The following is a 23,220-nucleotide window of genomic DNA, read 5'->3' on the forward strand; positions in this document are numbered from 1 at the left end:
TTACCCAAGTGGCCAGTTTTTCAGGAGCATTGTGCAAGTGTTCATTTAGTTTCTGTACACCTGTAATCATGTATAATGCATATGAGAATGTATAATGCATATGAGAAATGGGAATAAAAAAGGTGAGAAGTGTGGGGTTTTGTATGTGTTTCACACTGATGAAAAAGATAAAGATACAGGTTGCTTTTGGGGGCCAGTCCTTACAACTGACAATTATTGTCGTGCCTTTTTTGTTAATGAGACAACTTCTTAAGGAATGCCGACTTGATAATTTTTCGCCTTCACAGATGCTACAACAATGCCATACCCAAGATGCAGGAAAAAAAGGAATTCCAAATGTTTCCCAGCTATAAAGAGGCTGGGAGAATACATCTGGGAGCGGCATGCTTGCCTGTTCTCGCAGTCTTCCCTAGGTATCTGCTGTTGCCCTCTCTTGGAGACAGGACGTTGGAATAGAGAGACTTTAGGCTGACCCAGCAGAACTGTTCTTGTGTTCTTACATCCTTATTTACAACACAACAAATTCAGAATATTGATGATCTTATTGACTACATGGGATGTAATTAAAAATAGCTTGAAAAAAAATGTCGTTTTTTTTGTAATTCCAGCAGAAAATCTGAGCCAGCATTTATATGCTGTTCAACAGATGAAAAAAAAGGGATGGTATTTTTGTTAGTGACACGTTAGCTGCAAGGTCACAAAATGCATATAATGAAATGAAAAGAACCATTAGAGTATGCCATTTTACATGTGTCATGAAACTGTTCAATGACATTAATATTTTCACTCTAGGACATAGTAACTTGTATCCAAGAAGTGATACAGTGCTGTGCATGGATTTGTGCTAGCAAGATCCTCTATCCTGATCAAATACTTAGATTTTAATAGGACTGCCCCAGAAAGTGGGATCAGCTTGCACCATGCAGTTCCAGGGATACAGATGGCTAGCTCCTAGACATTACAACATTTGGTATATAATAATGGTAAGATTTGACTAATGGATAACGCAATGTTCAAGGAGGTTGTTACATGCAACAGGGTCAGTTGTGCGCACCCTTAAATAGGCATAACATTATATAAGCAATGTTTACTGGTATCTTGAAAACACAGATGTCACTTGGGAAGTTAAAATATAATTGCTATCATTATTCAATGTGTTAGCTCTTGAGGAAAGTAATCTCTTCTTAAACACTATAAAAGTCTTTTAGCAAAGGGTATGAGTATATTAAAAGCTGTGATTTTTTAATCCAGCACAAGTAACTTTAGCTTCTTAATTGTCATTATAGCATCCTGATGAACTCGAGGGTAGAGGTCAAATTATTGCATGAGGTTTTAAATCCTATCTGTTACATTATTTAAGCAGAATGGAAATGCTTCTTTTGGATTTAAGTAAAATATATCTATGAAAATACATTGTATAAATCAAGAAACAGTGACTTCTCACTGAAATTCTGCAAAGCTTGCTTGCACTGTTGTGTTAAAAAAACATGTGGTTGTATAACTGGTAGAGTAAAAAGTCAAGTGGCTCAATTATCTTTTTAAAGAGAACTTAAAGATTTTCATTTTTCTTCATAAAGATTTTGCAAAGTCACTGATTCCAAGAATGTTGCAATTCCATTTGTACAAAGGAAGAGGTAAAAAGTGTAAAATAGTTTGTATTTCCAGAAGCCTTACATAATCCTAAAGCCTTTGCCTATCATTATTTTAGCACCTTCAAAAGAGACATGGGCTGTAAAAACAGATTCACATTTCCATTTCTAATTGGAATTGACCCATCCTGATTCAGTTCTTTGTCAAGATTCAGATCTAGCAGAAGAAGTGATTATGAAAGAAATGGGAAATCTTTCACAGCTAATCATAAATTTTGTCACTAAAGCAAGTTCTTTATAACTGCATTAAGCAAACGTGTATAGCTTACAGTCTGTGTTTTTGTTTTCACAGTGCATACATTATAACAGACTTCATGGGCATCAGGAATGAAAATTTTATGAAGGTAGCTGCAGTTGGGACTTGGATGGGAGATTTTGTCACAGCATGGATGGTAAGAAACATAATATTACATTTTAAAAGAAAAGAAAAGGAATATGTTTGTTGGTTTCAAGGGAAGGAGGAGGGGAGAAGAGAGAAAACTCAATTTCTTGAAATATTCAAGTATTTCAACCCAGACAAGTAGTAAGTTAACAAAGGCAAAGTAGCATAATGGCAGGGTATTTAATTAGCTGGGAGTCCAGAAAAGTTTCAGTTAAAATGCATCAGAGCAGTATTTAATTTCTTCTGCTGTGAGTGGGAATTTTGCCATTGACTTCTGTGAGGACAGCACGGTGGCCCTTCTTTGCTATGAAATAACATCGTGACTTGCTATCTGGTGAAACAGTGAGTAACGGCTAGACATAAACAAGTCTAACGAAAAGGACTAAAAAAGAAGAAAAATTAACTGAAATATGTGACTAAGAGCGATGGAGATGAGCGAAAGAAAGCAAGCCAGTTACATCCCAGAATTTGAAGGTAGCCTGTTTGATGTGAAACTATCAGATAATCTAAGTTTGTCTCTTACTTAGGATTTAGAAGAATAAAGTTTTCATTTGGATTATAATTGTTATAAAGGTTCTCTTCTGAAATATGGGCAACCCAAAGATCAGCTTAGTGAAAAAGAACCTGAAAATGACAGCTAACTTCGAACAAAATGAAGCATGTGCACATGTTTTTATTGTTCAGGAAAAGCATTTCTTAAACACAAAGTCATAAAAAGTAAATTTTTTTTAGTAAGATTAGCTTTTTATGATTAGTATAGGTAAGGATTTTAACAATTATGACTGTGACGTTCATTTAAATTGGGAAAAGAAGTCCATGATTTTTAAGCTTGCAGAATTGGTTTTAATTAATCTAATTTTATTTTTCCTAATGATTCATTGATACCTCTGTTTCTTTACTCAAAAGAATCAACATAATTTTAGAGGAGATCATTAACACAGGGAACATTGCCTGATGGTGAATGTTTATCACATATCACATAAACATGGATGTAAAAGATCTCAGCACTGTATGTAGCTAGTGACTGCAATAATCTCTGACATAAGCAAAGAAACAAACCAAGGTGGATAAATTTTAGGACTGTGCTATGTGTTAGGAGAAAACGCTATAGGAATAGTTTCAAGCAGGAATAACTGTAAGATGCTAAGACTTATAAAACTGTAGGAATAGTCTTAGAAGGGTCATCCGAGTTTCTGTCAATTTGTCTTCTATCCTCCACGTATTTCGAACATACTGTACAAGAGACAGAAGGAAAAAAAAGCGTCAAGGATTTTTTCAGTGTATTGTTCAGTATGTGTCAGTGGTTTGTCCAAGACAAATTATGCTCTGTGAAATGGTGGCCATGAAAAGCAAGTACGGAGCAAATAATCTGTACATACATTACAGTAAGGACATTGCAGAACATCAGCAGGTGCATTGACTGATGTTGACAATTAATGTGGATTTCTTGTGATTCAGTAATAAAGTTCATGGCTACTTCTGAATACCTTTAGCTTGACCCTTTTTTTTTTACCGGCTTCCACAGCTTTATCCCACTATGGAAGGAAAGATGATGCATAAACTAAGCTGAATTGAGTGGGGTCATGTTCATCATGCATATGTGACTTAGAGCTCCAGTGATAGATTACATACAAGTTGCACTACATTAGGTAACGTTCCATTTTTTCAGTCCCTCTTTTCTCATTTCCTTGAAAAAAACTGTTACATGCAGCACTGTACAAAGCATGGAAAGGGCTGGATTCAAGAGACATGAGAATCCTGATCCTTTTCTGTGTACTCAGAGCCCTCGCAGGTCTTTTCAGCAATGGAGGCACAATTGGATTGTGCCACAGCAGATTCCAGTGGTGGATGGAGTTATCACTGAAGAATGGGAGAGAGACTGCAGCAGAGGCAGTTTGGGAAGGAGAGGCTGTCTGTAAACTAGGCTGGTTCTGTTAGCTTTCAGGAAGAGCAGAGGGCATGGAATTGGAGAGTGTGTGTGTTTTAGGACATGCTTTGATTGCAAGAGGTGTGGTGATTGGTGTTTAGATCTTCAAAGCAAAAGAGAATAGTGAAATTTTTTCTGCAATGCAAATCTCTAGGCAAAGTGTATGAATCAGTCAATGGAAATTACAGTGTTTAAGGGCAGCTAAGCCTAGGAACATCAAAAAAAGCTACAATGTCAGGTAGAAAGGTATTAGTAACAGAAGAAGGTGGACATGTACATCGGTACTTGTGCGTGTACATTGGTACAAACCTCCCATACAGCCTGACTTTAGCAATCTTACTCTATATGAACAGAAATTATCATGTTGTTTACAGTATTTGAATTTGCTTGACTTTCTGCATGTCAAGCCCAGCATGGAATTGATATCAAAGTGACATGAGTCTTCTGTGGGATTATTATATTTTATGAAGTTCTCCAATCCTGTTTGGAAACAGGAAAGAAAAAACAAATGTGTAAAGGAACCTCTGCACATCTTCCCATTCAGAGTAGTGCTTATATTTTTTAATGTTTAAGAAGTTTCTGTAAAAAAGCCACCCATCCTTAGACTACAAAGAAGAAGATGAAAAAGCAGATGTAGCCTTCACTTCAGTGTATTTGAACCATACTGGAATTAAGATCTTATTCTCTATTTAATTAGAAACTTTGGAAATAAGCAGGAATAAAACAGAACAGATGGGATTCCATTTTAAAAATGAGTAATCAATAAATAATAATATTGCCCTAGTACAGCGAGGAGAGGCTTATTAAATCAGCAAAGCGATTGAAATGGGAAAATATGTTTTGAGTTGCTGTTTGTTTTGGATTTAAAAGGCAGAAGTTAGCCTTCCCCCTCAACACTTCCTAGCTCACTGACTAGTTTTGGTGACAGGGTCTGACTCAATTCCTAACAAAATCAACAATATTCTTTCCATCATGTGTAATGAGAATGGGGCCATGCTATGGGTGCACAGGAGCTTCTCCTTTGTACCTCTGGACAGGAACTTCTGCTACTAATAATCATCTTTGCTGAAATCTATAGTAAATGTTAGATGTTCTAAATAAGTCTCTGAAGAGGGGAATGGGTTCAATACACTAACCATCTCTCTGCACTTTTTCCTCTTTGAAGCCAGGGAAGTATATTCTGCACCTGCTTTGACATGCTCTCCTGCTCTCGTAAAATGTGCATTCTATTCTCATGGAGAGTGCTTTTGAGGCAGACACCACAGGATTTGGCACAGTAGGATAGCTTTGAAAAAAATGTTGGATTCCACCCAGACAAGCCTATAAACTAGCAATTATGGCCGCCTTCTGGGAGAGTGCGAGAGGCTGAGGAAGGAGCTGATTCCAGGGCAGAATCTCTGATGATTAGAGTCGGGTGGCCTCCTGACCCTCTCTGTAAAAATGAGCAACCTGCTGCAGCTGTGTTTTTGTGAGGGATGCAGTCCTGAGCACGTGTGGTAAGGCATGCTCAGAGTATACCTACAGGAGTGGATGGCACTGAGCATTGACACAGAGGGCAGAGTACAGTCAGAGCCTCCTCTGTTCTTTACAGCCTCCTGGTGAGGTGGAACAGCCTGCTTTCCTCCTTCTTTCCAGGCACTGTTGGCTTTTAGACTGTCAAAACTGTTGTTCTCCACCTTGGGTGATGGCTCTTTGGGCTCTCCAAAGATTATGTATTGGCCCTGCACTATGAATGATACTCGTACTACATTGAGAGATTTACTTATCAACTGCCATTGCTGTTTACATTAAAGACATATCCCTGCCTACAAGCCCTAGGTACGTGTGAAAGAGTCTAAACAGTAGAAGTTTGTTATATCTTCCTTAGACTTTGCTTGCTAGGCTTATCAGAAGCTGAAGCAGTCAACTTCAGCCAGAGGCTGGCACTAATCTCTATGAATGTATCGGAGGCTGATCCTCTTGACAAGGGATCCTATTCCCATTTACCTTCCTTCTGAAAGGTCATTTAATTGACGTTCTGTTTTCCCTTGTTAATTGCTAGAGGGAACTGAGAACGTTTGAGAGATCACTGAGCAGCAGAGACTCTGCTGGCTCACATCATCAGAAACAATGATAAACTCAAGGGATGGTTTAGTTTATTATTCATCAAACTAGTATTTACAAAATCTGTACCAGCATGTTCTTTTTAACAAGAAGCCAAGACTTCTCTCAGCACTGTGCTTTAGAGTGTCTTAGAGTGTAAGCTGAATCATTGTCACAATTCCTGGCTGTTCTTTCTGACACCTTCACTTGACTTCAGTTTGACTCTTCCCTCACTTGGGACCATGAAGACGCCCAGGACCATTTCTGTCCTTCATCATCTTAGCGGAGGAATTAGTAGGAAGTTAGGAAGTAGTACTTCCAGCATAATCTGGATGGAAGGGTGATAGGTCACCACTTGTTCCACTGATCCATTATCCAGCACTGACATAGACATATCCTGTCCACTTGGATGGATGGATATGGAGGTAGAGACCTTCCACCTAAGGCTTCTTGTCAGGACATAATATTGGGATTTCAAAAGGTTATTACTGAGTGATGAATCCACACCTAGCTTTCCTCATTAGTGGAACCGGATAATGACCCTCGTATACACAAGTTGCCTGGGCTTCTGTGAAGTTGCTCAGGCAAAAAAGTCACATTAGGTGATCATGCCTACACATCACAACATATAACTTGTGGTGGAATGCTGCTCCCCTTGATAAAGCTTATCTGTTCTTCTGCAAGAAGGATTTTCTGTTCTCTGAGATTTTCAGCGCTAGCTGAAAAAGTTCCAGGAAATGTACTTAACTGGCCAAATGGACCAGGTTTGCAGTCTTATAATTCCAGAGGACAAATCTCACAGCATTATGTGTTCTGGCTTTGCTAGTTGTGAAAGAAATAGATTTTGTTCTGTTCTTTTCATTCACATTTCTCTATTAGGCATTTTTTACCTTCATCCTCTGGTGAAGGGGGCTTCTGTATTTTCCCGTTTTATGAGACTAACATGTCTTACATGGCTGGTCACAGTGTAGCTAGTAGAGGGGCTTGTGGCTGGTTCATAAAGAACATTCCAGAGGGCTGAAGCCTGTCCATGTGGTCCTTGATGCTATTAACATCAATAGCTGACAGGTTTAAGTGAATGGTTACTGCCGTGCAAGACGACAGAAGACTTGAAAACCAGAACTTCTTTCTGTCATGTGCACCATGTTAGAACTCAGGCTACATCTGTAAGAACATAACAGTTGTACCTGGTCAGACCAAAAATCCATCCAACCTAGTATCCTGCCTCAAACTGTGACTATGAGCAGAAGCCTACCAGGAGAGTAAGAACAAGCCAATCATATATGGTAGTGTCCTCTAACGCTCTCTCCATCTGCACACAGTTATTATATAAATAACTCTTGATGGATGTCTCTTCCCTATTCGTGCCCAATCTCACCTTTAGCCCAAGTACTTTTTTTAGCATCCACAGAATTATTTGGCAACAAGTTTCAGAGGTCACTATATAAGGAATCACCTCTTTTTGTTTGTTTTAACTTGTTTCCTCCTAACCTAATTGGATGCCTTTAGTCCTTTACTGAAGAGACAACAAACATTTAATCCCTGTACAGTTTCTCCCTAATGTTTATGATTTTGTAGACATATATCATAGTTACTCTAATTTATCCTTTCTTCAGGCTGATGATCTCTAGCCTAGTAAGTTGTTTCTCATACACAAGCTGTTCCATGTATTTTATTATCTTTATTGTAATTCTTTGCAATTTCTCCAGTTTTGCTATGTCCTTCTACATAGGGAGATCACAACTGCCCACAGTATTCAAGATGTGAACGAACTATGGGTTTTACAGTGATATAATGGTGTTCCCTGATTTTCTATTCCTTTCCTAATTGTTCCTAACATTTGTTGCAGGAAGGTGTTGACAATATGGGGCACTAAGAGCATGTTTTCATGGTACTATATTATCATAACCTCAAGATCTTGCTCCTGAGCTATAATGGTCAACGGAGGGACAATCGTTTCGTAAATGATCCTAGAATTGTTTTGCCCCCTGTGCATCACTTTGCATTCATCTACAAAGAATTTCATCTGCCATCTTATTGCCTAGGGACTTACTTCCGTAAAGACCTTTCTCAATTCTTCACAGTCAGCAAGCCATCATCCTTATTACTGTGCATAACTTAATATCATTATAAAGCCTTCTCACCTCACTGCTCACCCATTTTACCAGGTTGCTTAGGAATATGATGAACGACTGCAACCCCTGCACAAATCCCTGTGGAACTCCACTAATGACCTCCCTCCATTGTAAGAGCTGTCTGGCTAACCTACTTACCTTCTGCTACCTGTCTTTAACCAGTTATTTATCAACATAAAGGCCTTCCCTAAAGCTCTGACTGTTTTTTCCATAGAAGCCTTTGATGAGGGATTTTTCAAAAGCCTTTTAGAAAATTCAAGTTAGGCTATTTCAACCACATCTCCTTTATCCATGTGCTTTGTTGATATTTACAGAGCCAGCTGCTTAGCAGTCCTTTCACAGCCTCAGTGTTTCCTGCTGCCATTAAAGAGGAAATGGTATTCAGACAATGTTGGGTGGCCCCGAAAGTGCTGTTTGCATGAAAGACAAAACGTCCCAGCTCAGGAGCTATGAATGTGTGGAACAGTATGGAGCCATCTTCACGTGGCTTATCAGTGAAAGACAGTGAGCTTATTTCCTAGCAGTTAAACTTCATGAAAGTTATTAAACTTAATGAAAGTATGTTCATTTTACCTCATTTTCATTAATTTTCTTTGTCCTTTTCCCTCAACACCCTTTTGTCTTATGGCCTGCACACCATTTTGCAGGTGAACAAAAATTAAGGTGGGAATATTTTGTTTTGTGTGTTCTTGCACATAGCAAAAGGGTCATCAGAGCCTGAACATGGCTGTTAATGTTATCCAGAAGACAGAAACATCTCTGCTTGTGGTAAGACCTATATTCCGATTATGTGCATGGATTAATCAACCATAGATACACAACCTCTCTTTCCTGAAAACTTACATAGTCTGTGGATCTCTTAGGCTGAACAGGGACGGCCTTAACAAGTTTTTGTTATTTTCCTGGTTAGGTGGAATTTTTGAGACATAATTTTGGACACAGGAACCTGTGTCTGCTAAAGTCATTCTTTGAATCTGGGCCCCTCTTGACCTTCTTGCTGAGAAATACTTTTTTTTTCTTTTCCTGCTGTACAGGCAGTAGACATAATCTAATTGCTGTAGTTTGGGATAGAAGTGTTCAACTGTATGCTTGCCTAGCTCTTCATTTTGACCTTGTAAATGCTGGTCTGATCTTTCTCTATAAATTTGAAGCATAATGTTCTAATATATTGTACAGTGTAGGGTGAAGTAATCTAGCACATGCATTACTCTCTAGTAAACCCATCACTTGATGTTATCTTCTGGTAGATAGCTGGTACCTGTAGATTATGCTCTGTCAGCTTTCTTCTTTATTCATTTTTGTAATAAGAATAGATGTTTACTTATTGCCATTAAAACATTTTTGATGGCTTGCAAGCTATTGGCAAGAGTTTTAACAGTGTCTGGAGATATTTACTTTTGACCATTGTGATCCCGAAAAATGGCATTTATTTGTGGAATAGGAGAACAAGCTATTGAATGATTTTGAAGTGTGAGTCTTAAAAAGTAGTTCTTCTGTCCAGGAAATTCTATTCAGCAAAGCATAGTGTATTGTTTTATTTGCAAGCAACCCACCATTTTGATGCACATTCCAAGGTAGTTTGGAGAGTCGGGAGTCTTGAATGACTGACACCTTTACTAACTCATGCCTCTGTCAAGGATTGGGCATGACAATTCAGATTATGATCAGTGTCAATCTTCTTGATTGTTTCTATTCCACTGACATATCAAATGACAAAATAAAACTGTAATTGAATTTGCAGTGGCATCTGAAATACTGTATAGCTAACAACTCTGCTGTACTTCAGTAGTGGAAATGAAATTAAACTATGAAGCATGAAGCGGAAGGAGCAAAGCAGAGGACACGTGTTACTAAACTCACTTACCAGGACTGCACAGGAATGTGACTAATAACATCATTGGTGGCAACATGTTTCTTTCCATTCAGAGAAGCAGGCACAATGCCAGTTGCCCTTTTTGTTCTTCTGTGTTTCTGGTTTTGTTTTTCTTTCATCTTAAGGGTCAGTCCAGTTGCAGAGCCATTCTGTAGCTAGTTGTTCTATCTCCAACTGATAACCCACACGTAAATTCATTGACACGATGGCTGTTCATATAGCCGGTCATATGAGACCTGTTAATTTTATATTTTCAGTTTTGTAGGGCATGAATGTGCTCACATCCTGCTCTGCTTCATGGCTGGTACTTAGCCGTATAAGCTGGAGTGCACCTGGTGTCATGTGAGTTCATCCAATCATCCCATGAAGTCAGATTGCACTATTATTTATTCATTGATTGATGGTGTAGCCATCTGTTCATATGCTCTAGATTATAATTATCTGCCTTTTCAAGCTTGATCTTTTTTTGTATTCCCCTGTTACCTTGTCATTTGAATTCTGACCAGGCATTGCCAGAGGTGTTACTTCATCCCTGTCTGTTTCCTAGCCGGTGAGTTCCTTCAACGCATTGTCACAGCAGGTATCTTTCTTGACAACCATTTTCTGGGTTTTAAAACATGTGCTTGGTATGTCTAGTGGCAAATCTAGCAGTAAAAGCCTCAGGATTTTCTTCTGAAGAAGGCCACAGCCAGCTCTACCTCAGAGCTCAAGAGTAAGAATTGGAAGCCCCAAAATTGGGCCCCAAAATTTATCCTAGAGTTTCTTCAAAGCAGCCGCTGACAGCTTTCTATGAGAAGCAAAGATAGTTATAGGAGTTCTTTCAAATAGGTGCGAAATTTCCCCAACTATTTTTTTTTTTTAAGGAATGTGAACTCATACACACATTTTTGTGACCTTGTATGCACATTTCTGTACTGTCTGGATCCCTGTCTCAATAAGTTGTGTCAGATCTTCTGCTTCTCAATCAGGCAATGCGTTTGATGATGAATGGTCCTACCACAAAAACAGAGCTGTTTCGTGCTGGCTAGAGAGAGTCTGTTCATTATCAGAAAAGCAGCCTAGGTTCTCAGCTCAGGTTCTTCACCCCATTTTCAGATCTCAGTCCTGATGATGTGGGGTTTTCTACTGGAGCCAAAAGTCTCCAGATAGTCAGTCAAGGTTGACCTGGTAGCAATCTCAACCCAATAACCTTTAGTGGGTGAGGATGAGTTTCTTCTACCCTACTGTACTTTGTGTTCTGGTGGAACTAATTAAAATGCTCTCCATTGGAAGGATCTAGTTCTCAGGGAGACTTGGACTGGGTGCTGAAGTCTTCTGTGGGCCCAGTGTTTCAACCTGGTGACTTGTTCACTGCTGCAACTTTTGATGGAAATATCTTTCTTGGATACTTCTTCAGCAAAGTATATGAGATACCAGTATACATGGATGTTTCTTTTCTCCGGTAGGAGTATTCTTCCTGGTTATGATACCTCTACAAAACAATATTAAATTCTTTGCACTTTCAGTTTTCAACTTCTACCACAGTCAAAGAAATTAACATACTAGTTATTTCCCCCTTCATCTCATACCTTTGAGCTGAGCCATCAAGATGGATGTCTCTTTTTTAAGTTGACAACACCAGAAATCCCCACAACGTTTTTGAAGAGTTGACAAATCCAGAAAGTTAGTTAGACCCTGCTTGCTGAGACTGACCATGGTAACAGACCAAGGTGACAGCAAGCTGCTTCTTACAAGATGGCTGTGGAGCTTCTTTCTATCATTGGAGCACATTTCAATTACAGCTCAAGCTATGTTCCAGCTGGAAATTGTCTCTGCTCCTAGAATTGGCCAAATGACCATGAAGAGCTATTTTTTCATAAAGCTGTATGCCATATACAGGTGCCCATAACTGATGGGGTAGTTAATTGTGCAGTCTCACTGTTTCTGTATGTGCTACTTTACTGCCCAGCCTCAATCACAGTCCAAGTAAACAAACAACTGGGGGTAAAAAGAGGTTTTCTGGTATCTGGAGATCTTTAAGGTGCGCGGGCCTTGTGTTCATTCATTTTCCACATGTATTCTTACCTCTCCTAGAATTGTTTCATCTAGTGTTTGCAGATGATGTAGATGTTATTTAAACAATACCTATTTTTGGTGTCCTGCAGGCAAAGAGAAAGTAAATGGAGCTCTACTGAACAGCAGTGCACCCCTTCAGAAGTATCTGCTCTTTTGCACTGCCATGCTCATGTAGCAATGGTATAAGTTCGCATATGAACTGAATGTTTTGAATAGTCATGTGGCTGGTTATTAACCTGTTTTTACTCTTTAGAAGCTGCAGTTGTTTATATAAGAACAACACTTAGTCCAACAAGATCTACTTGTTCTAAAGAGGACTTAATAGAAGGCCAGAAATGATAGTAAGTAGAGAGGATTGTAGTTATCCTCCAGAAATGGAAATAATTTTCCATTAGTTTCCTGGTTGTTGGAAAAGAGGAGGAGATATATTTTTAGCGTTAGTTTTCTAAAGACAACATATGCGTGTTATCTGTATGCACACTGTTCTTCCATAGTTCCTGGGTGTAGGGTCATGGGAAAAATCCAACTAAGTACACTGTTCAAACAAATTCAGGAATCCAGTATTGGAGAATACCACTCATTCATCCTATCTACTGTCCTGCATCCTGCACTCGTCAGTCTGAGATGCTCACAGTGAAAGTTAATGCGGTGCCCTCATAGACTCTCTGGGAGGGTGAAGAAGACAGGAAGTAAAAGAGGGTGGAGAGGTACATTTTCCATGAAGCCTTCAACGACTAGAGCCCCAGCTACTGTCAATGAGGGCCAATGCAGAGCTTGTTTGCTCCAGCTGCCTAGCTGAGCTTTTCATGACCAAAGCAAGGAAAAAATTTCGTCCTGGGACGAGACAGAGGCAAAAGGTAAATCAGGTAGGAACAAGGTGTAGCCGTTCTTCACTGGGGTGAAGTAAGCGCAGCACAGGCAGAATGGAGGAGGCTCAAGAGGTGCAGGAAAGTGAAACAGATGCTTACTGTTTAGATGCTACAGGTTTTGAGTTAAATGCCCTGACACACATTGCATTCCTCCTGAGAATTTGGAATTCTGTCTGATTGGAAAAGTGAAGTGAAATTTCTTTTCTTTTTTGATGACATTTATTGTGTAATTTTCTGATATTATAAAATTGAAACCAGGGCTATCTCTTGTGAGGATTTCTGGGATAACTCTTAGTGCATGATAAGATTCTGTGTTTGTTAATGCATTGTAGTTGATTTCACTATTAAAACACAGAAAGCCTATTTCTTACTTAGTGGTCGTAGTGCTCCCTTATACCCTCTAGAACCCCTTAAAAACTAATGCAAAAAGTAGATTCATCAGGCAGATGAGAATTCTGCAAAAATGGTCAAAAAATCCATGGCACCTTGCTCAGGGAGCCTGTGTGGGCATAGCATGCCTCACTGATTGCACTAGCCAGTGGTGGGTCTGTGATGGCTTTTTCCATGTTGCACGTATGCCTGTGTGTAGGGTGTGAGGAACTGGACTATTCCAGACAGAGGGGAAGCGCGAGTTTGCAAGCCAAGAACTATGCACCTAGACAATGGTATAGTGGTGTGCTTAGAAGTTAAGGTGACTGTCTTCTGACTGCGATGAACATGAAACTGAGGCCTAATACTTCCTTCCTTTTTACCTCAGACTTATCTGTGCATTTTATTCTGACAATAAAGCTTCTTTTAATTCCAGAGCAGTGATGGTATCTGTTCTGAAATCTCTAGTGTTCTGAGATGCTTTAAAAATGCGTGAAGGATCATATCAAATATTAATGGGAGCTATTCTGTTCTCCAAATGTTGCAGGTGAAAGATATGGCTCCATCTTTTTCAAAAGACAAGGTGTAAGGAAGAAGATGTGTTTTCCTGCAACTCAAATCTTGTCCAGTTGATTTGTTTTGTAGCTGCAATTAGACATAGTTATAAATCAGTGAGACTCGGGGTCCTATATTTTCTTTTCCTCTTTATCATACTCTCCTTTGCTCTTTTTCATGTAGAACTGTATTTGCTTCTTGACGGTATTGATGCAGCAGATCTTGATATATGCTGGTTACATGTATTTAGAAACTAAAGTCAGAGTACCATATAAATTAAAGTAACTATGCAGCAATTTGGCATTCTGACATGATGTACTCCTTAGAAATGGTGTGAATGAGTGGGTGTCAGAAGTGCTGCAGAAGTGGGACTCTAGAAATAACATGTTCTTACTGAAGATCTTTGAGTACAGATGGCAAATGTGTAAACTGTTGGAGAATCTAAGATGGACACTTCCTCTCTGGAACAGCCTGGTTCTGTATGAGATTGCAAGCACAAACTTTTTTCACTGACTGGCAGAAGAAAAGAATTTTCTTGCTGGAACTGAAACTGAAGCCATTACCTCAATAAATCTGCCAAGATGTGCAATGAGCAGCTCTGTAACAGAGTGGGAAAAGATTGATAAGTATTATGAAAGAAATATTGAACTGACCATGCAAATTCAGCTGAAGATCCTTAGTGGATTAAAGATGTGGTGAAATAAGACCTTCTGTATCCACAGGGAGAGATTAGCAGCAGATGGCAGTGGTACACAGCAAAGCATTTCTTTAATTCTGAATTCCTTCAGAGTCTGTAGGATGAACTATTAGAAACTCTGTAAAGGGAAAAGAGGAAAGAAGAATGTTTTATTATGAAAAAGCATATCACAGCACTCTTGCCTAACAAAAGGATGTATAAAATCCATACTTCTCTACAAGGGAGAGCATGGTTGAAACTGGTAAACTAAGAAAGAAGAGACTGCTGCTAGTCTTAAACTGCATTATTTTGAGGGATAGGTATTCAGCTGAGAAACTTTATTATGAGGTTGGAAGAAACTGCAGATGCATCTGGTGTCTGTTTCTCTTCTGTATAGACTTACGTCTTCTCTTTTTACGCTTTTCATTTCACATTCCCTAGAGTGTAATCATCATAACTGAAATCAATGATAAATTCCTATTGTCTGGATTTAATCTCTGATGCTGTTTTGTAGAGAAAATATGTTTAGACTCTGGTCAGAAAAAAAGGTTTAAATGTCCAAATTACCAGAATACCGTTCATTTTGTGTTGAATTATGCCTAAAAATAAAAGAAGGTTATTCTCACAACAGCTACAGTACCTTAAAAATGGTATCCCATGTTGCCATAGGTCAACTCAACGCACACATTCCGAGGATCAATACAATATATCAGAAAAGCAATTAAGCAAGTGCTTGTGTATATACAGCGCGGATTTAATTTTCCTGTGTGGTACTGCATAATATATGAATTTGTTGTAATATGCTGTGAGAAGTCTTCTCTTAATCCACCCTGTTAAGAACCCTGCATCAAATTGAGTGAGGATTCCTGACTTGTAAGTGAAATCACTAACTCTACTCTGAATGTACGGAAGATGACAGTAAAACCGAGCCTAAAATGGAGAAATCTTAGGAACTGTCAAACTTAGACTTACGATATTCTAGCCAGAAGGTCAGTTTTTCAATATCCATACCTGTGATTGTGCTCAAGAAACACTGAAAGTTCAACATGTTCAAACACAATTTCTACAGAAAAAAGATTAGATAGGTTGGCTTCCAAAAGCCCTTTGTTGCCAAAACCCAAGTCTAACTTTGGTACAATTCTGCTGACTGCAGCAGACTTAAAATACACAATTGCTTCTTAAAAACTGAGATATTAAAATAAAAAATTTCAATGGATTTGAATTAAAATTAATTATAAAACTTCATTTAATAAAAAGCACTCAGTTAGATGAGTCTAATCTTGTCTTGGTCTCTTTTTATTGTTATTTTACATTACTTGAAATGGGAACTTGAAGTACTTTTTTAAATGGATGGAAAGATTGTCAAGTTTCACTTAAACTTTTGTAAGTACCTTTAAAACCTCCATTAAAAAGCTATTTTTGTAATTTCTTACAGTACTACGCTTCTCCAAATCACAAAAGAAATCACTGCCTCCTACACTGGCAGTAATAACAAAGGTTTTGCATTTTGCAGACATTAGGGATTGATCTTTATAGCAACTCGTGGAGATAGGTATGCTAATATCCCCCCGTTTTACAATAGAGAACTGAAACAAAGGGAAAAGGGAAGACATTAAGTTTTTTGAGGCCAAATTAATCAGGTGTTACCCACAGCTTCCAGTAAAGTTACACTGACCTTTATATTAGTGTAAATGATGACAAAAAGATTTATTTTCGGGAGCAGATTCTCAGTCCTTATATCTTGCAGTTGAAAATGCTTTGGTGCTTCTCTGGGTCTTGTAGGGAATTGGTGATGGAGCTGAGACAAGAGCCTGCTCTCAGCTTTGTATTTGTCCCATCACTGTTTTCCTCAAATCTTCAAGTGAAATTGTTTTCTCTATCCATCTCCGTTGATAGCAGCATTCCAATATATCTAAAAGGTATCTGTCTCTGCAAAGATACTGAATAATTTCTTTTACGGAAAATTGCAATGGTATGTATGTGCACTGGGCATACATAAAGGTAAGGAGCTGCTCTGGGTTTTTATTCTAGCTGGTGATTAAAGCATATTATAAGGTTTCTCCTCACCTGCATGTAGGTGAAGAGATGCTTCCGAGTGGTGGATGCCCTGGACGGTGCTTCCCTTTCTTCTGGCTTCAGCTGTGTATGAACCACAGAATACATGTTTTTTTCTATGGCGGTTTGTTCTGTGCCCATTTCTGGGGACCTCTGGTCTGTCTTCTCGTCTGCTTTGCATTCCTTTTATGCTAGTGTTACTCTACCAAAATGATGGTTTGTACTAATGTCTGATTGTGGAGAATTAGGGTGCGTATTCCAGTTCTCTTAACTTGAAATTAGGTGGATCTTTGCTTAAATTTTTGGCTCATTATATGATGCCATAAAAATTAGTTTTACCACCCAACACCCCAATTTTATAGTAAAGAAATAACCTAAGTAGAGTTGTTAGACAACATAATCTACATCATAATGGACAGAGCGCTGTCAGAAGGATTATCAGAATGAGCACAAATCATGTAGGTATGATTACATCAGTGTACCACTGGCAAAGGTCCAGCACTAGTGCAAGGTACAGCTCAAGTTACGACACTTAAGTGTTGTATTAGGCAGGCCCATACTTTTCAGGACTGCAAACATACTTTGTGCGCACTTCTCATAGACCTCCAGAATATCCACAGCAGGCTTTATGCCTGTATGGCTTTACACCATCTAACAATAAAGTCCCAAATTATCCATTTGCCACATGGTCTTCGCTATAGGAGAAGCGGGAAGTGGGGATATCAAAAAACCAAGTGTTTTGCTTGGGTTAATACTTGACCCAGAGAATGAAGGTAGGATTTGTGTGACCAAATGGTGGTTTGGTCATAGAAGTGGTATGATTTACATTTGGACAGCTACAGATTTTGACCTTCTAATCTGAGCTGATTTTCTGGGCTATATTAATAACCAATGGAGAGAAAAAGGCCTGCTAAGTCATTGGAGTATAGCTGACATCTGAAATGATGCAAATTAATCACATTGTAAAACTACTTATTTCCCTCCACTGGTAATAAAGGAATTGTGGGGTGGGTCAGATTTAGATATTTACATTGAAGGTATTAAAATTATGTGTCTGGATATGGGGGGCACAGACATACCAGAAGTTGTCCCACAAACTAGCAGAGTTAAAGCATAGCAATGTTGACTGTTAAACATCCCTCAGGAACTAAGGAAGGTAAAGGAATACTTCCAGAGTGGCAAGGCTTTCCTGGTAAAACATTAAAAGAACTTCACATAAAGTCTGAGGCTCATGCAGCAGTGAATAAATTAAACTGTAATGCAAATAAAACATAAAGAATTCACATACAACAGTAGTGTGAAATTGAGGATTGTATGAACGGTAATGGGAACAAGCATGACTGTGTATCCTCCAGAACTTTAAATTTTACCTTAAAGTTAGCAAGACTGTTAAGAAGAAATGTTATTTAAGTTATCTAAATTTAAAGACTCATTTCAAAGGTCTCTGGGCATTTATAGATAAAAATGTGTGTGTGTGTGCTCACAGATTCAGTTCTGTGCCTGAGAGACAGCCTTTTTGTGTTCTCTCATTACTAATACAAATCAGCCTTAATCTTTATGAGGCAACTGAATATTATTAATACCAAAGTGCCCTAATCTTGTATAAGGCAAACAAATACACCTTATTTATTACTAAGATGGCCTGTGACCACAGAAAGCTTCAGCTCATTGATTTCTCCTGAATCTCCTATCCTGCAGTGATTTCCAGGCATCTTCTTCTTACTGACACGACCAAAGCCAGACTGGACCTATACCATCTACAATGTTTATTCATGCTTTGCTAACCTCCTATTTATATTGATTTAACTTACTTCCAAGGTTATGCTATTTAGTAGACTAAGGGCTATTAAATGAGTTGAGGTAGCATGAAAGGCTTGAATCAGCCACATGATGCTCCAAGCCAGATATTTGGGAATGACTTCAGAACAGATGCCAACACTGATTGATTAGTCCTCTGTGAGGGCACACCTCTGGCTTCTTGTCAGGTCAACTGTACATCTTCATTCACCTTTGGAAAGGCATAGAGATTTGGGAGCTGAAGATCTGGTACAGTGAGAGCTGCACGCCACTCTAACATTGAAAGTTAAGTGCTGCTGCTGTGTTGGGTTATTGAAGGCTTGTTTGGTACTCAGAGGAATGAAGCCTTGTATTGCTAGAGTGAAACCCGAATTACTAACAAGTATTACAAAATTCCAGTTATTTGACAAGAAGGGGTAACGAGGAGGGTACTGAGAAGTTAGCTGTAATGTGGGTTTTGTATTAAAAGCCAGCCATTGAACGATGCTGTCATAATCTGTTACCTCAGAAATTAGCTTTTTCCTCTTAGGTTGCTTTTTTTTAACTCATACCCTGTCACTCATTTCAAACTGTAGCTGCGAAAAAAATTGTCTTTTTCTACTCTTATGTCTGTGTGTCAGTATTCTGGGATATTCCTTGTGGTTCCCAAATACTTTTTATTTCAAGGTCTGCCTGTCTCCCTTCCTGTCATCCTTCTTTCTGTACACCACACAGCGATATCTTAAACTCTTCAGATTTCTTTCTGCCTTTGTCATTTGTTCATTCCAAGTCTCTTGCCCAGTATTTTTAGGCAGAACAGCCTCTCAGTACACATTGAACTCCAGTTCTTTCACATGGAATTAAAAATCTGGAATTAATCATGGAATTAATTTATGATTACTTCATCTGTTGTACTTCTATCTTCTGTGTTTCATTTCCTCTGACACCTCTATGCTGTAAAAAAGGCACTGACTAGCTGGGTTTTTTTGCAAGCTGTACAATGTTAAGCATATGCTGTAATAATAATTATAAACATTAGTGCTGATTGAATTTTTTAGCATTAGCACAATTGCTTTGCTCTCCTTTTGTATCATGGGCAGTGGAGTAAGTCCTGAACCCCCGTGCATCTTGTTGTCTGTGTTGCAATGATGTAGTTTTTTTTGATGCTCAGAGGGGACCGTGTACAAGTTTACAGCTCTCACTGGCACTGAGGACCGTGCTTGCTGTGCAGTACTGATGCATATTCTCTGATATTTATGTGCTCCTCTTTAGCCCAGAAGAGACCTCTCTGTCAAATGTGTCAATAAAATGTAAATGGTTGAATACCTTTTATTGAGGTTTTAATCAAAGTGGCCCACGAGACTGTATAAAAGTAACTGAAATTGGGAGATTGACAGGAATACAGCAGGGGCATGACCACAGCAATGCACTAGCCAGTTCTAATGGCTATAATTTCACAACACTACTAAAGGAAATTACAGAAGACACAGTGGGGTGAATTAACCCTAGCTGTAACTAACTGTTGTCTTTTACAGAGTTGCACGAGGTGGGACTTGGTGAATGCGGTCCTTTCTCTTCAATTAAACTACATCTTTACACTGCTATTAGTAGTGATGCACAGATGCTGACTGAAATACATTGACTGTAACACTCTAATGTAGGGCAGACTTGTCAGTGAAAACTCAGATTGGCATTAGATATTGTGATCCATGAAATAAAATTAATTGCTAAAAATATAATGCATTTCAGAATTAAGTGTACAATTGCTGCAAATGATCAGTTCATTTTTGGAAGAGGAGCAGGTTGAATCACTTGTATTTAAATAAAGACAAATTCTAAACCATAGTAGTAACACAGGAAAAATTTACTGCATTAGCTTGTATACAATTCACAAGTGACATTACCAGGCAGCGAAGCAACATGGCTCCCTTACAGAAGCACTCAGTGTGCCATCCATGAGGCTATAGATTGTGAACATCTGTGCAAAGTGTCCTAACTATCAGCAATAGTACTGATAAAGTCAGAAAAACCCTTGTATTGTAGCCACAGGTTAAAAGTACTGATGAAGTTAGAGCCAAGCTATTTTTAAAAGAAAAGAGAAGGCTGAATCAACAGACACGTTTATACTAATACAACTGCACCCTTATCAAAATTGGTTTGACTACATGAGAATGATCATCCCTTAACTGATACAGTTGTATTGGTATAAAAAGCAGTGTGTGGATCAAGCCCACACACCAGGGAATGAGGAGGAGCCCCTTAAAAGTTTTAAGAGAGTTCCCACGCCTTCCAGGCTGTAGCACTACTAGCTGCTGCTCCAGTTTCAGTTCACTTATAAACGTTGAATCCAGCCCCCAGCATCATTTCACTGAGGTCACTTGAGAGAAAAATTGAATTATTCATTGTGTTTTTAAAAGTTTTTGAACTTCAAATGTTGAAGAGTTCACAGTCTATTCTATATAAAATACTGAATGACTTCAGAGAGCAATGTTGATTTTGCTCTGGGGGCTCTGCTGCTGTCCATAAAGCATTCAGGCAATGTTCTTGTAGTTTATGATGTCAGAAGTGTAATCCCTTGAGTGAATTATATATATCTGTATTCATGCCAGGTCATCTTATTACCCTAAGGTTTGTAGACATTCCAGTTGCTTCCACCAGCTGACAGGTTTTTAAAGTCTGGGCAGCACTTTTCTTCAGTAGCACCCATATCTCAGGTAAGGGTAAAGTCCCAGGCCTTAAGTGTGACATCATGATAGTATGAGAAGAGTGTTAAAAGTTCAGGCCCGTTCCATCTGATCCTAATAAATGTTTATGACAGCCTGTGCCCTTTTTCTTTCAGATGCTAACAACTCTTGTTCAAGCGGGTATAATTTTTCTGAGACTGAATCTTCCTGTCCTTTTTCAAAAATACTCAAGAGGAAATTTTTCTGTCCATCTCAAGCACTATACTGTTTAAAATACAGCACTTTTAAGCAGACTGCTTTGAATTTCCTATCCCTGTTGAGCAGTTCCCCAATGTAAAAGAAAAAGCACTTTATGGGAGGAGGAGTGAGAAGTGTCTTTGCTGGTAGTAAGGACCATTGTCTTTCCAGGGAAGGAACTTAAACTGTAATTACCAATAATTCTAATTCAGCGAACAGGGAATTGGGAAGAATGACTTGAAACCCAGTTTTCAATGATTTTCATTGCCCTCGATATAACATACATTTGCGATAGAGTAAATAGGCAGTCTTCTAGACTTTTTTCCTAGTCTAGGAGCAACACAATAAGAGTAATTATGAAAGTGTACTACTCATCTTACTATTTATATCTATTTTGTATTTACATCTGGCAATGATTATACACTGATGGCTGGTATCCAATCCATTCATCTATTTTGCAGGGTTTGGTTGGGCAGGGAGGAAACTTACTGGGGAAGGTAAGCTAAAGGTCTGAGAATTGCAGCTGGTGAGATTTATTCATTTCCCTCTCTTCTGAGTGGTATTGCTCCCACTGAGATTTAGCTTCTGTAAAGTTAGGTCTTCTGCATTGCTGAGCTTCTTCCCTTGGGTGACAGTTTCATTGTTCCAAGGGAGCATAGCTGCCAAAGAAGGTCATCGCTGCAGAGGGGATGGCAGTCTCTCAAGTACCTAAGGCCAGTCCCACAGAGAGCTTTGAGGACCGTGGCAATGACCTCCACCTGGACTCTGAAATCATGGGGGAGTTTGCGCAGAGACCAGCGTGCCAGGACGATGTGTTCATAGTGGCTTGTGTTGCTAAGCAGACTGGCAGCTGCTTTTTGTAGCAGCAGGAGTTTTTTCATGATATATGTTCTATGTTTTTCATTCTTGGATACAACAAGATGCAGTAATCAAGCCTGGAGGTCATACAGATATGTGGATCCTTGCTGTCAAGCCTGTGTTTGATAGATGCTGGAGAGAGTATGTTTTTCAGTACTTCATCCAACAAAATGTTGATATTTACTAAGGTGGCAGATTTTCTTCTTTTCTTTGTTGTCTTCATTGTGAGTAAAGAGGAAGAAGTAGTGGTTTGACAGGATGTAAGAGTAGTTCTTGCACCCTATGCATCCCATACATCCTCAGGATACACAGTCTCCATGCGTACAGATTGAGGTTTATGCGTTCTCCAATTTGCTCATAGGGTGGCAGTTGTTGACTAGATGATTAAGAATGTCCTGTTAAGAACTACGGTTCGAATTTAGCTCTATATTCATGTCTGCGTAACTAAGGAACAACAGCCCATCTGTAGTCTGATTGCTTTCCTTGCTTCTGCAGTGTTTAGCTTTTAATTTGCTTGAAAATAACAACAAAAAAGTATTTCCATTGAACTAATTGGTGCTTTAAGAAAAAAATGTGCATGTCCCTTTCCTAAATGTAAAAAGAGGAGACTTGGTGCTCACAAGCGTGTCTGACAGCTAGACTAACTACTCTCTACAAACAGTTTTCATGTCATATTCTTGAAATATTTTTACATAGAGCAGCTAACAAGACCTTGAAGAATTACTCAAAAATCGTGTTTCTGTTGAGCATGTATTGCCACACACAGGCACTGAAAAAAAGGAAGAAAACCCAGTACTATCATCACTAACATTACTGTAGTATTTTGTGGATGTTCCTGCACTGGCTTATGTTGATGGCAATAAGCAAATCGCTTATTTTTAAGTATTTGTGCACCTTACTCACTTTGATAGGCAGCCTAGCAACCCTTCACTCATCATACATGTTAAAAACCAGGAGAGAACTTTTTGTGAAGAATGCTGGTCAGAAAGGCCTTAGAAATTGGAAGCAAGGAATCTGTCTCCTGCTGCTGTGTTCAGC

The 23,220-nt window shown here is 38.8% G+C and overlaps 1 protein-coding gene across 1 annotated transcript in view; it reads left to right on the top strand.

Moving 5' to 3' along the window:
• TMEM117 (transmembrane protein 117) overlaps window positions 1-23,220 on the top strand; it is a 237,693-nt gene that overhangs the window by 111,638 nt on the left and 102,835 nt on the right. Inside the window, exon 5 of the mRNA XM_075148206.1 lies at window positions 1,942-2,041. Coding sequence (XP_075004307.1) covers window positions 1,942-2,041 — 100 coding nt within the window. The remainder of the gene's footprint in view (window positions 1-1,941; window positions 2,042-23,220) is intronic.

This window comes from Calonectris borealis, chromosome 1, assembly GCF_964195595.1.
Source record: "Calonectris borealis chromosome 1, bCalBor7.hap1.2, whole genome shotgun sequence".
In the NCBI taxonomy this organism is placed as follows: Eukaryota; Metazoa; Chordata; class Aves; order Procellariiformes; family Procellariidae; genus Calonectris; species Calonectris borealis.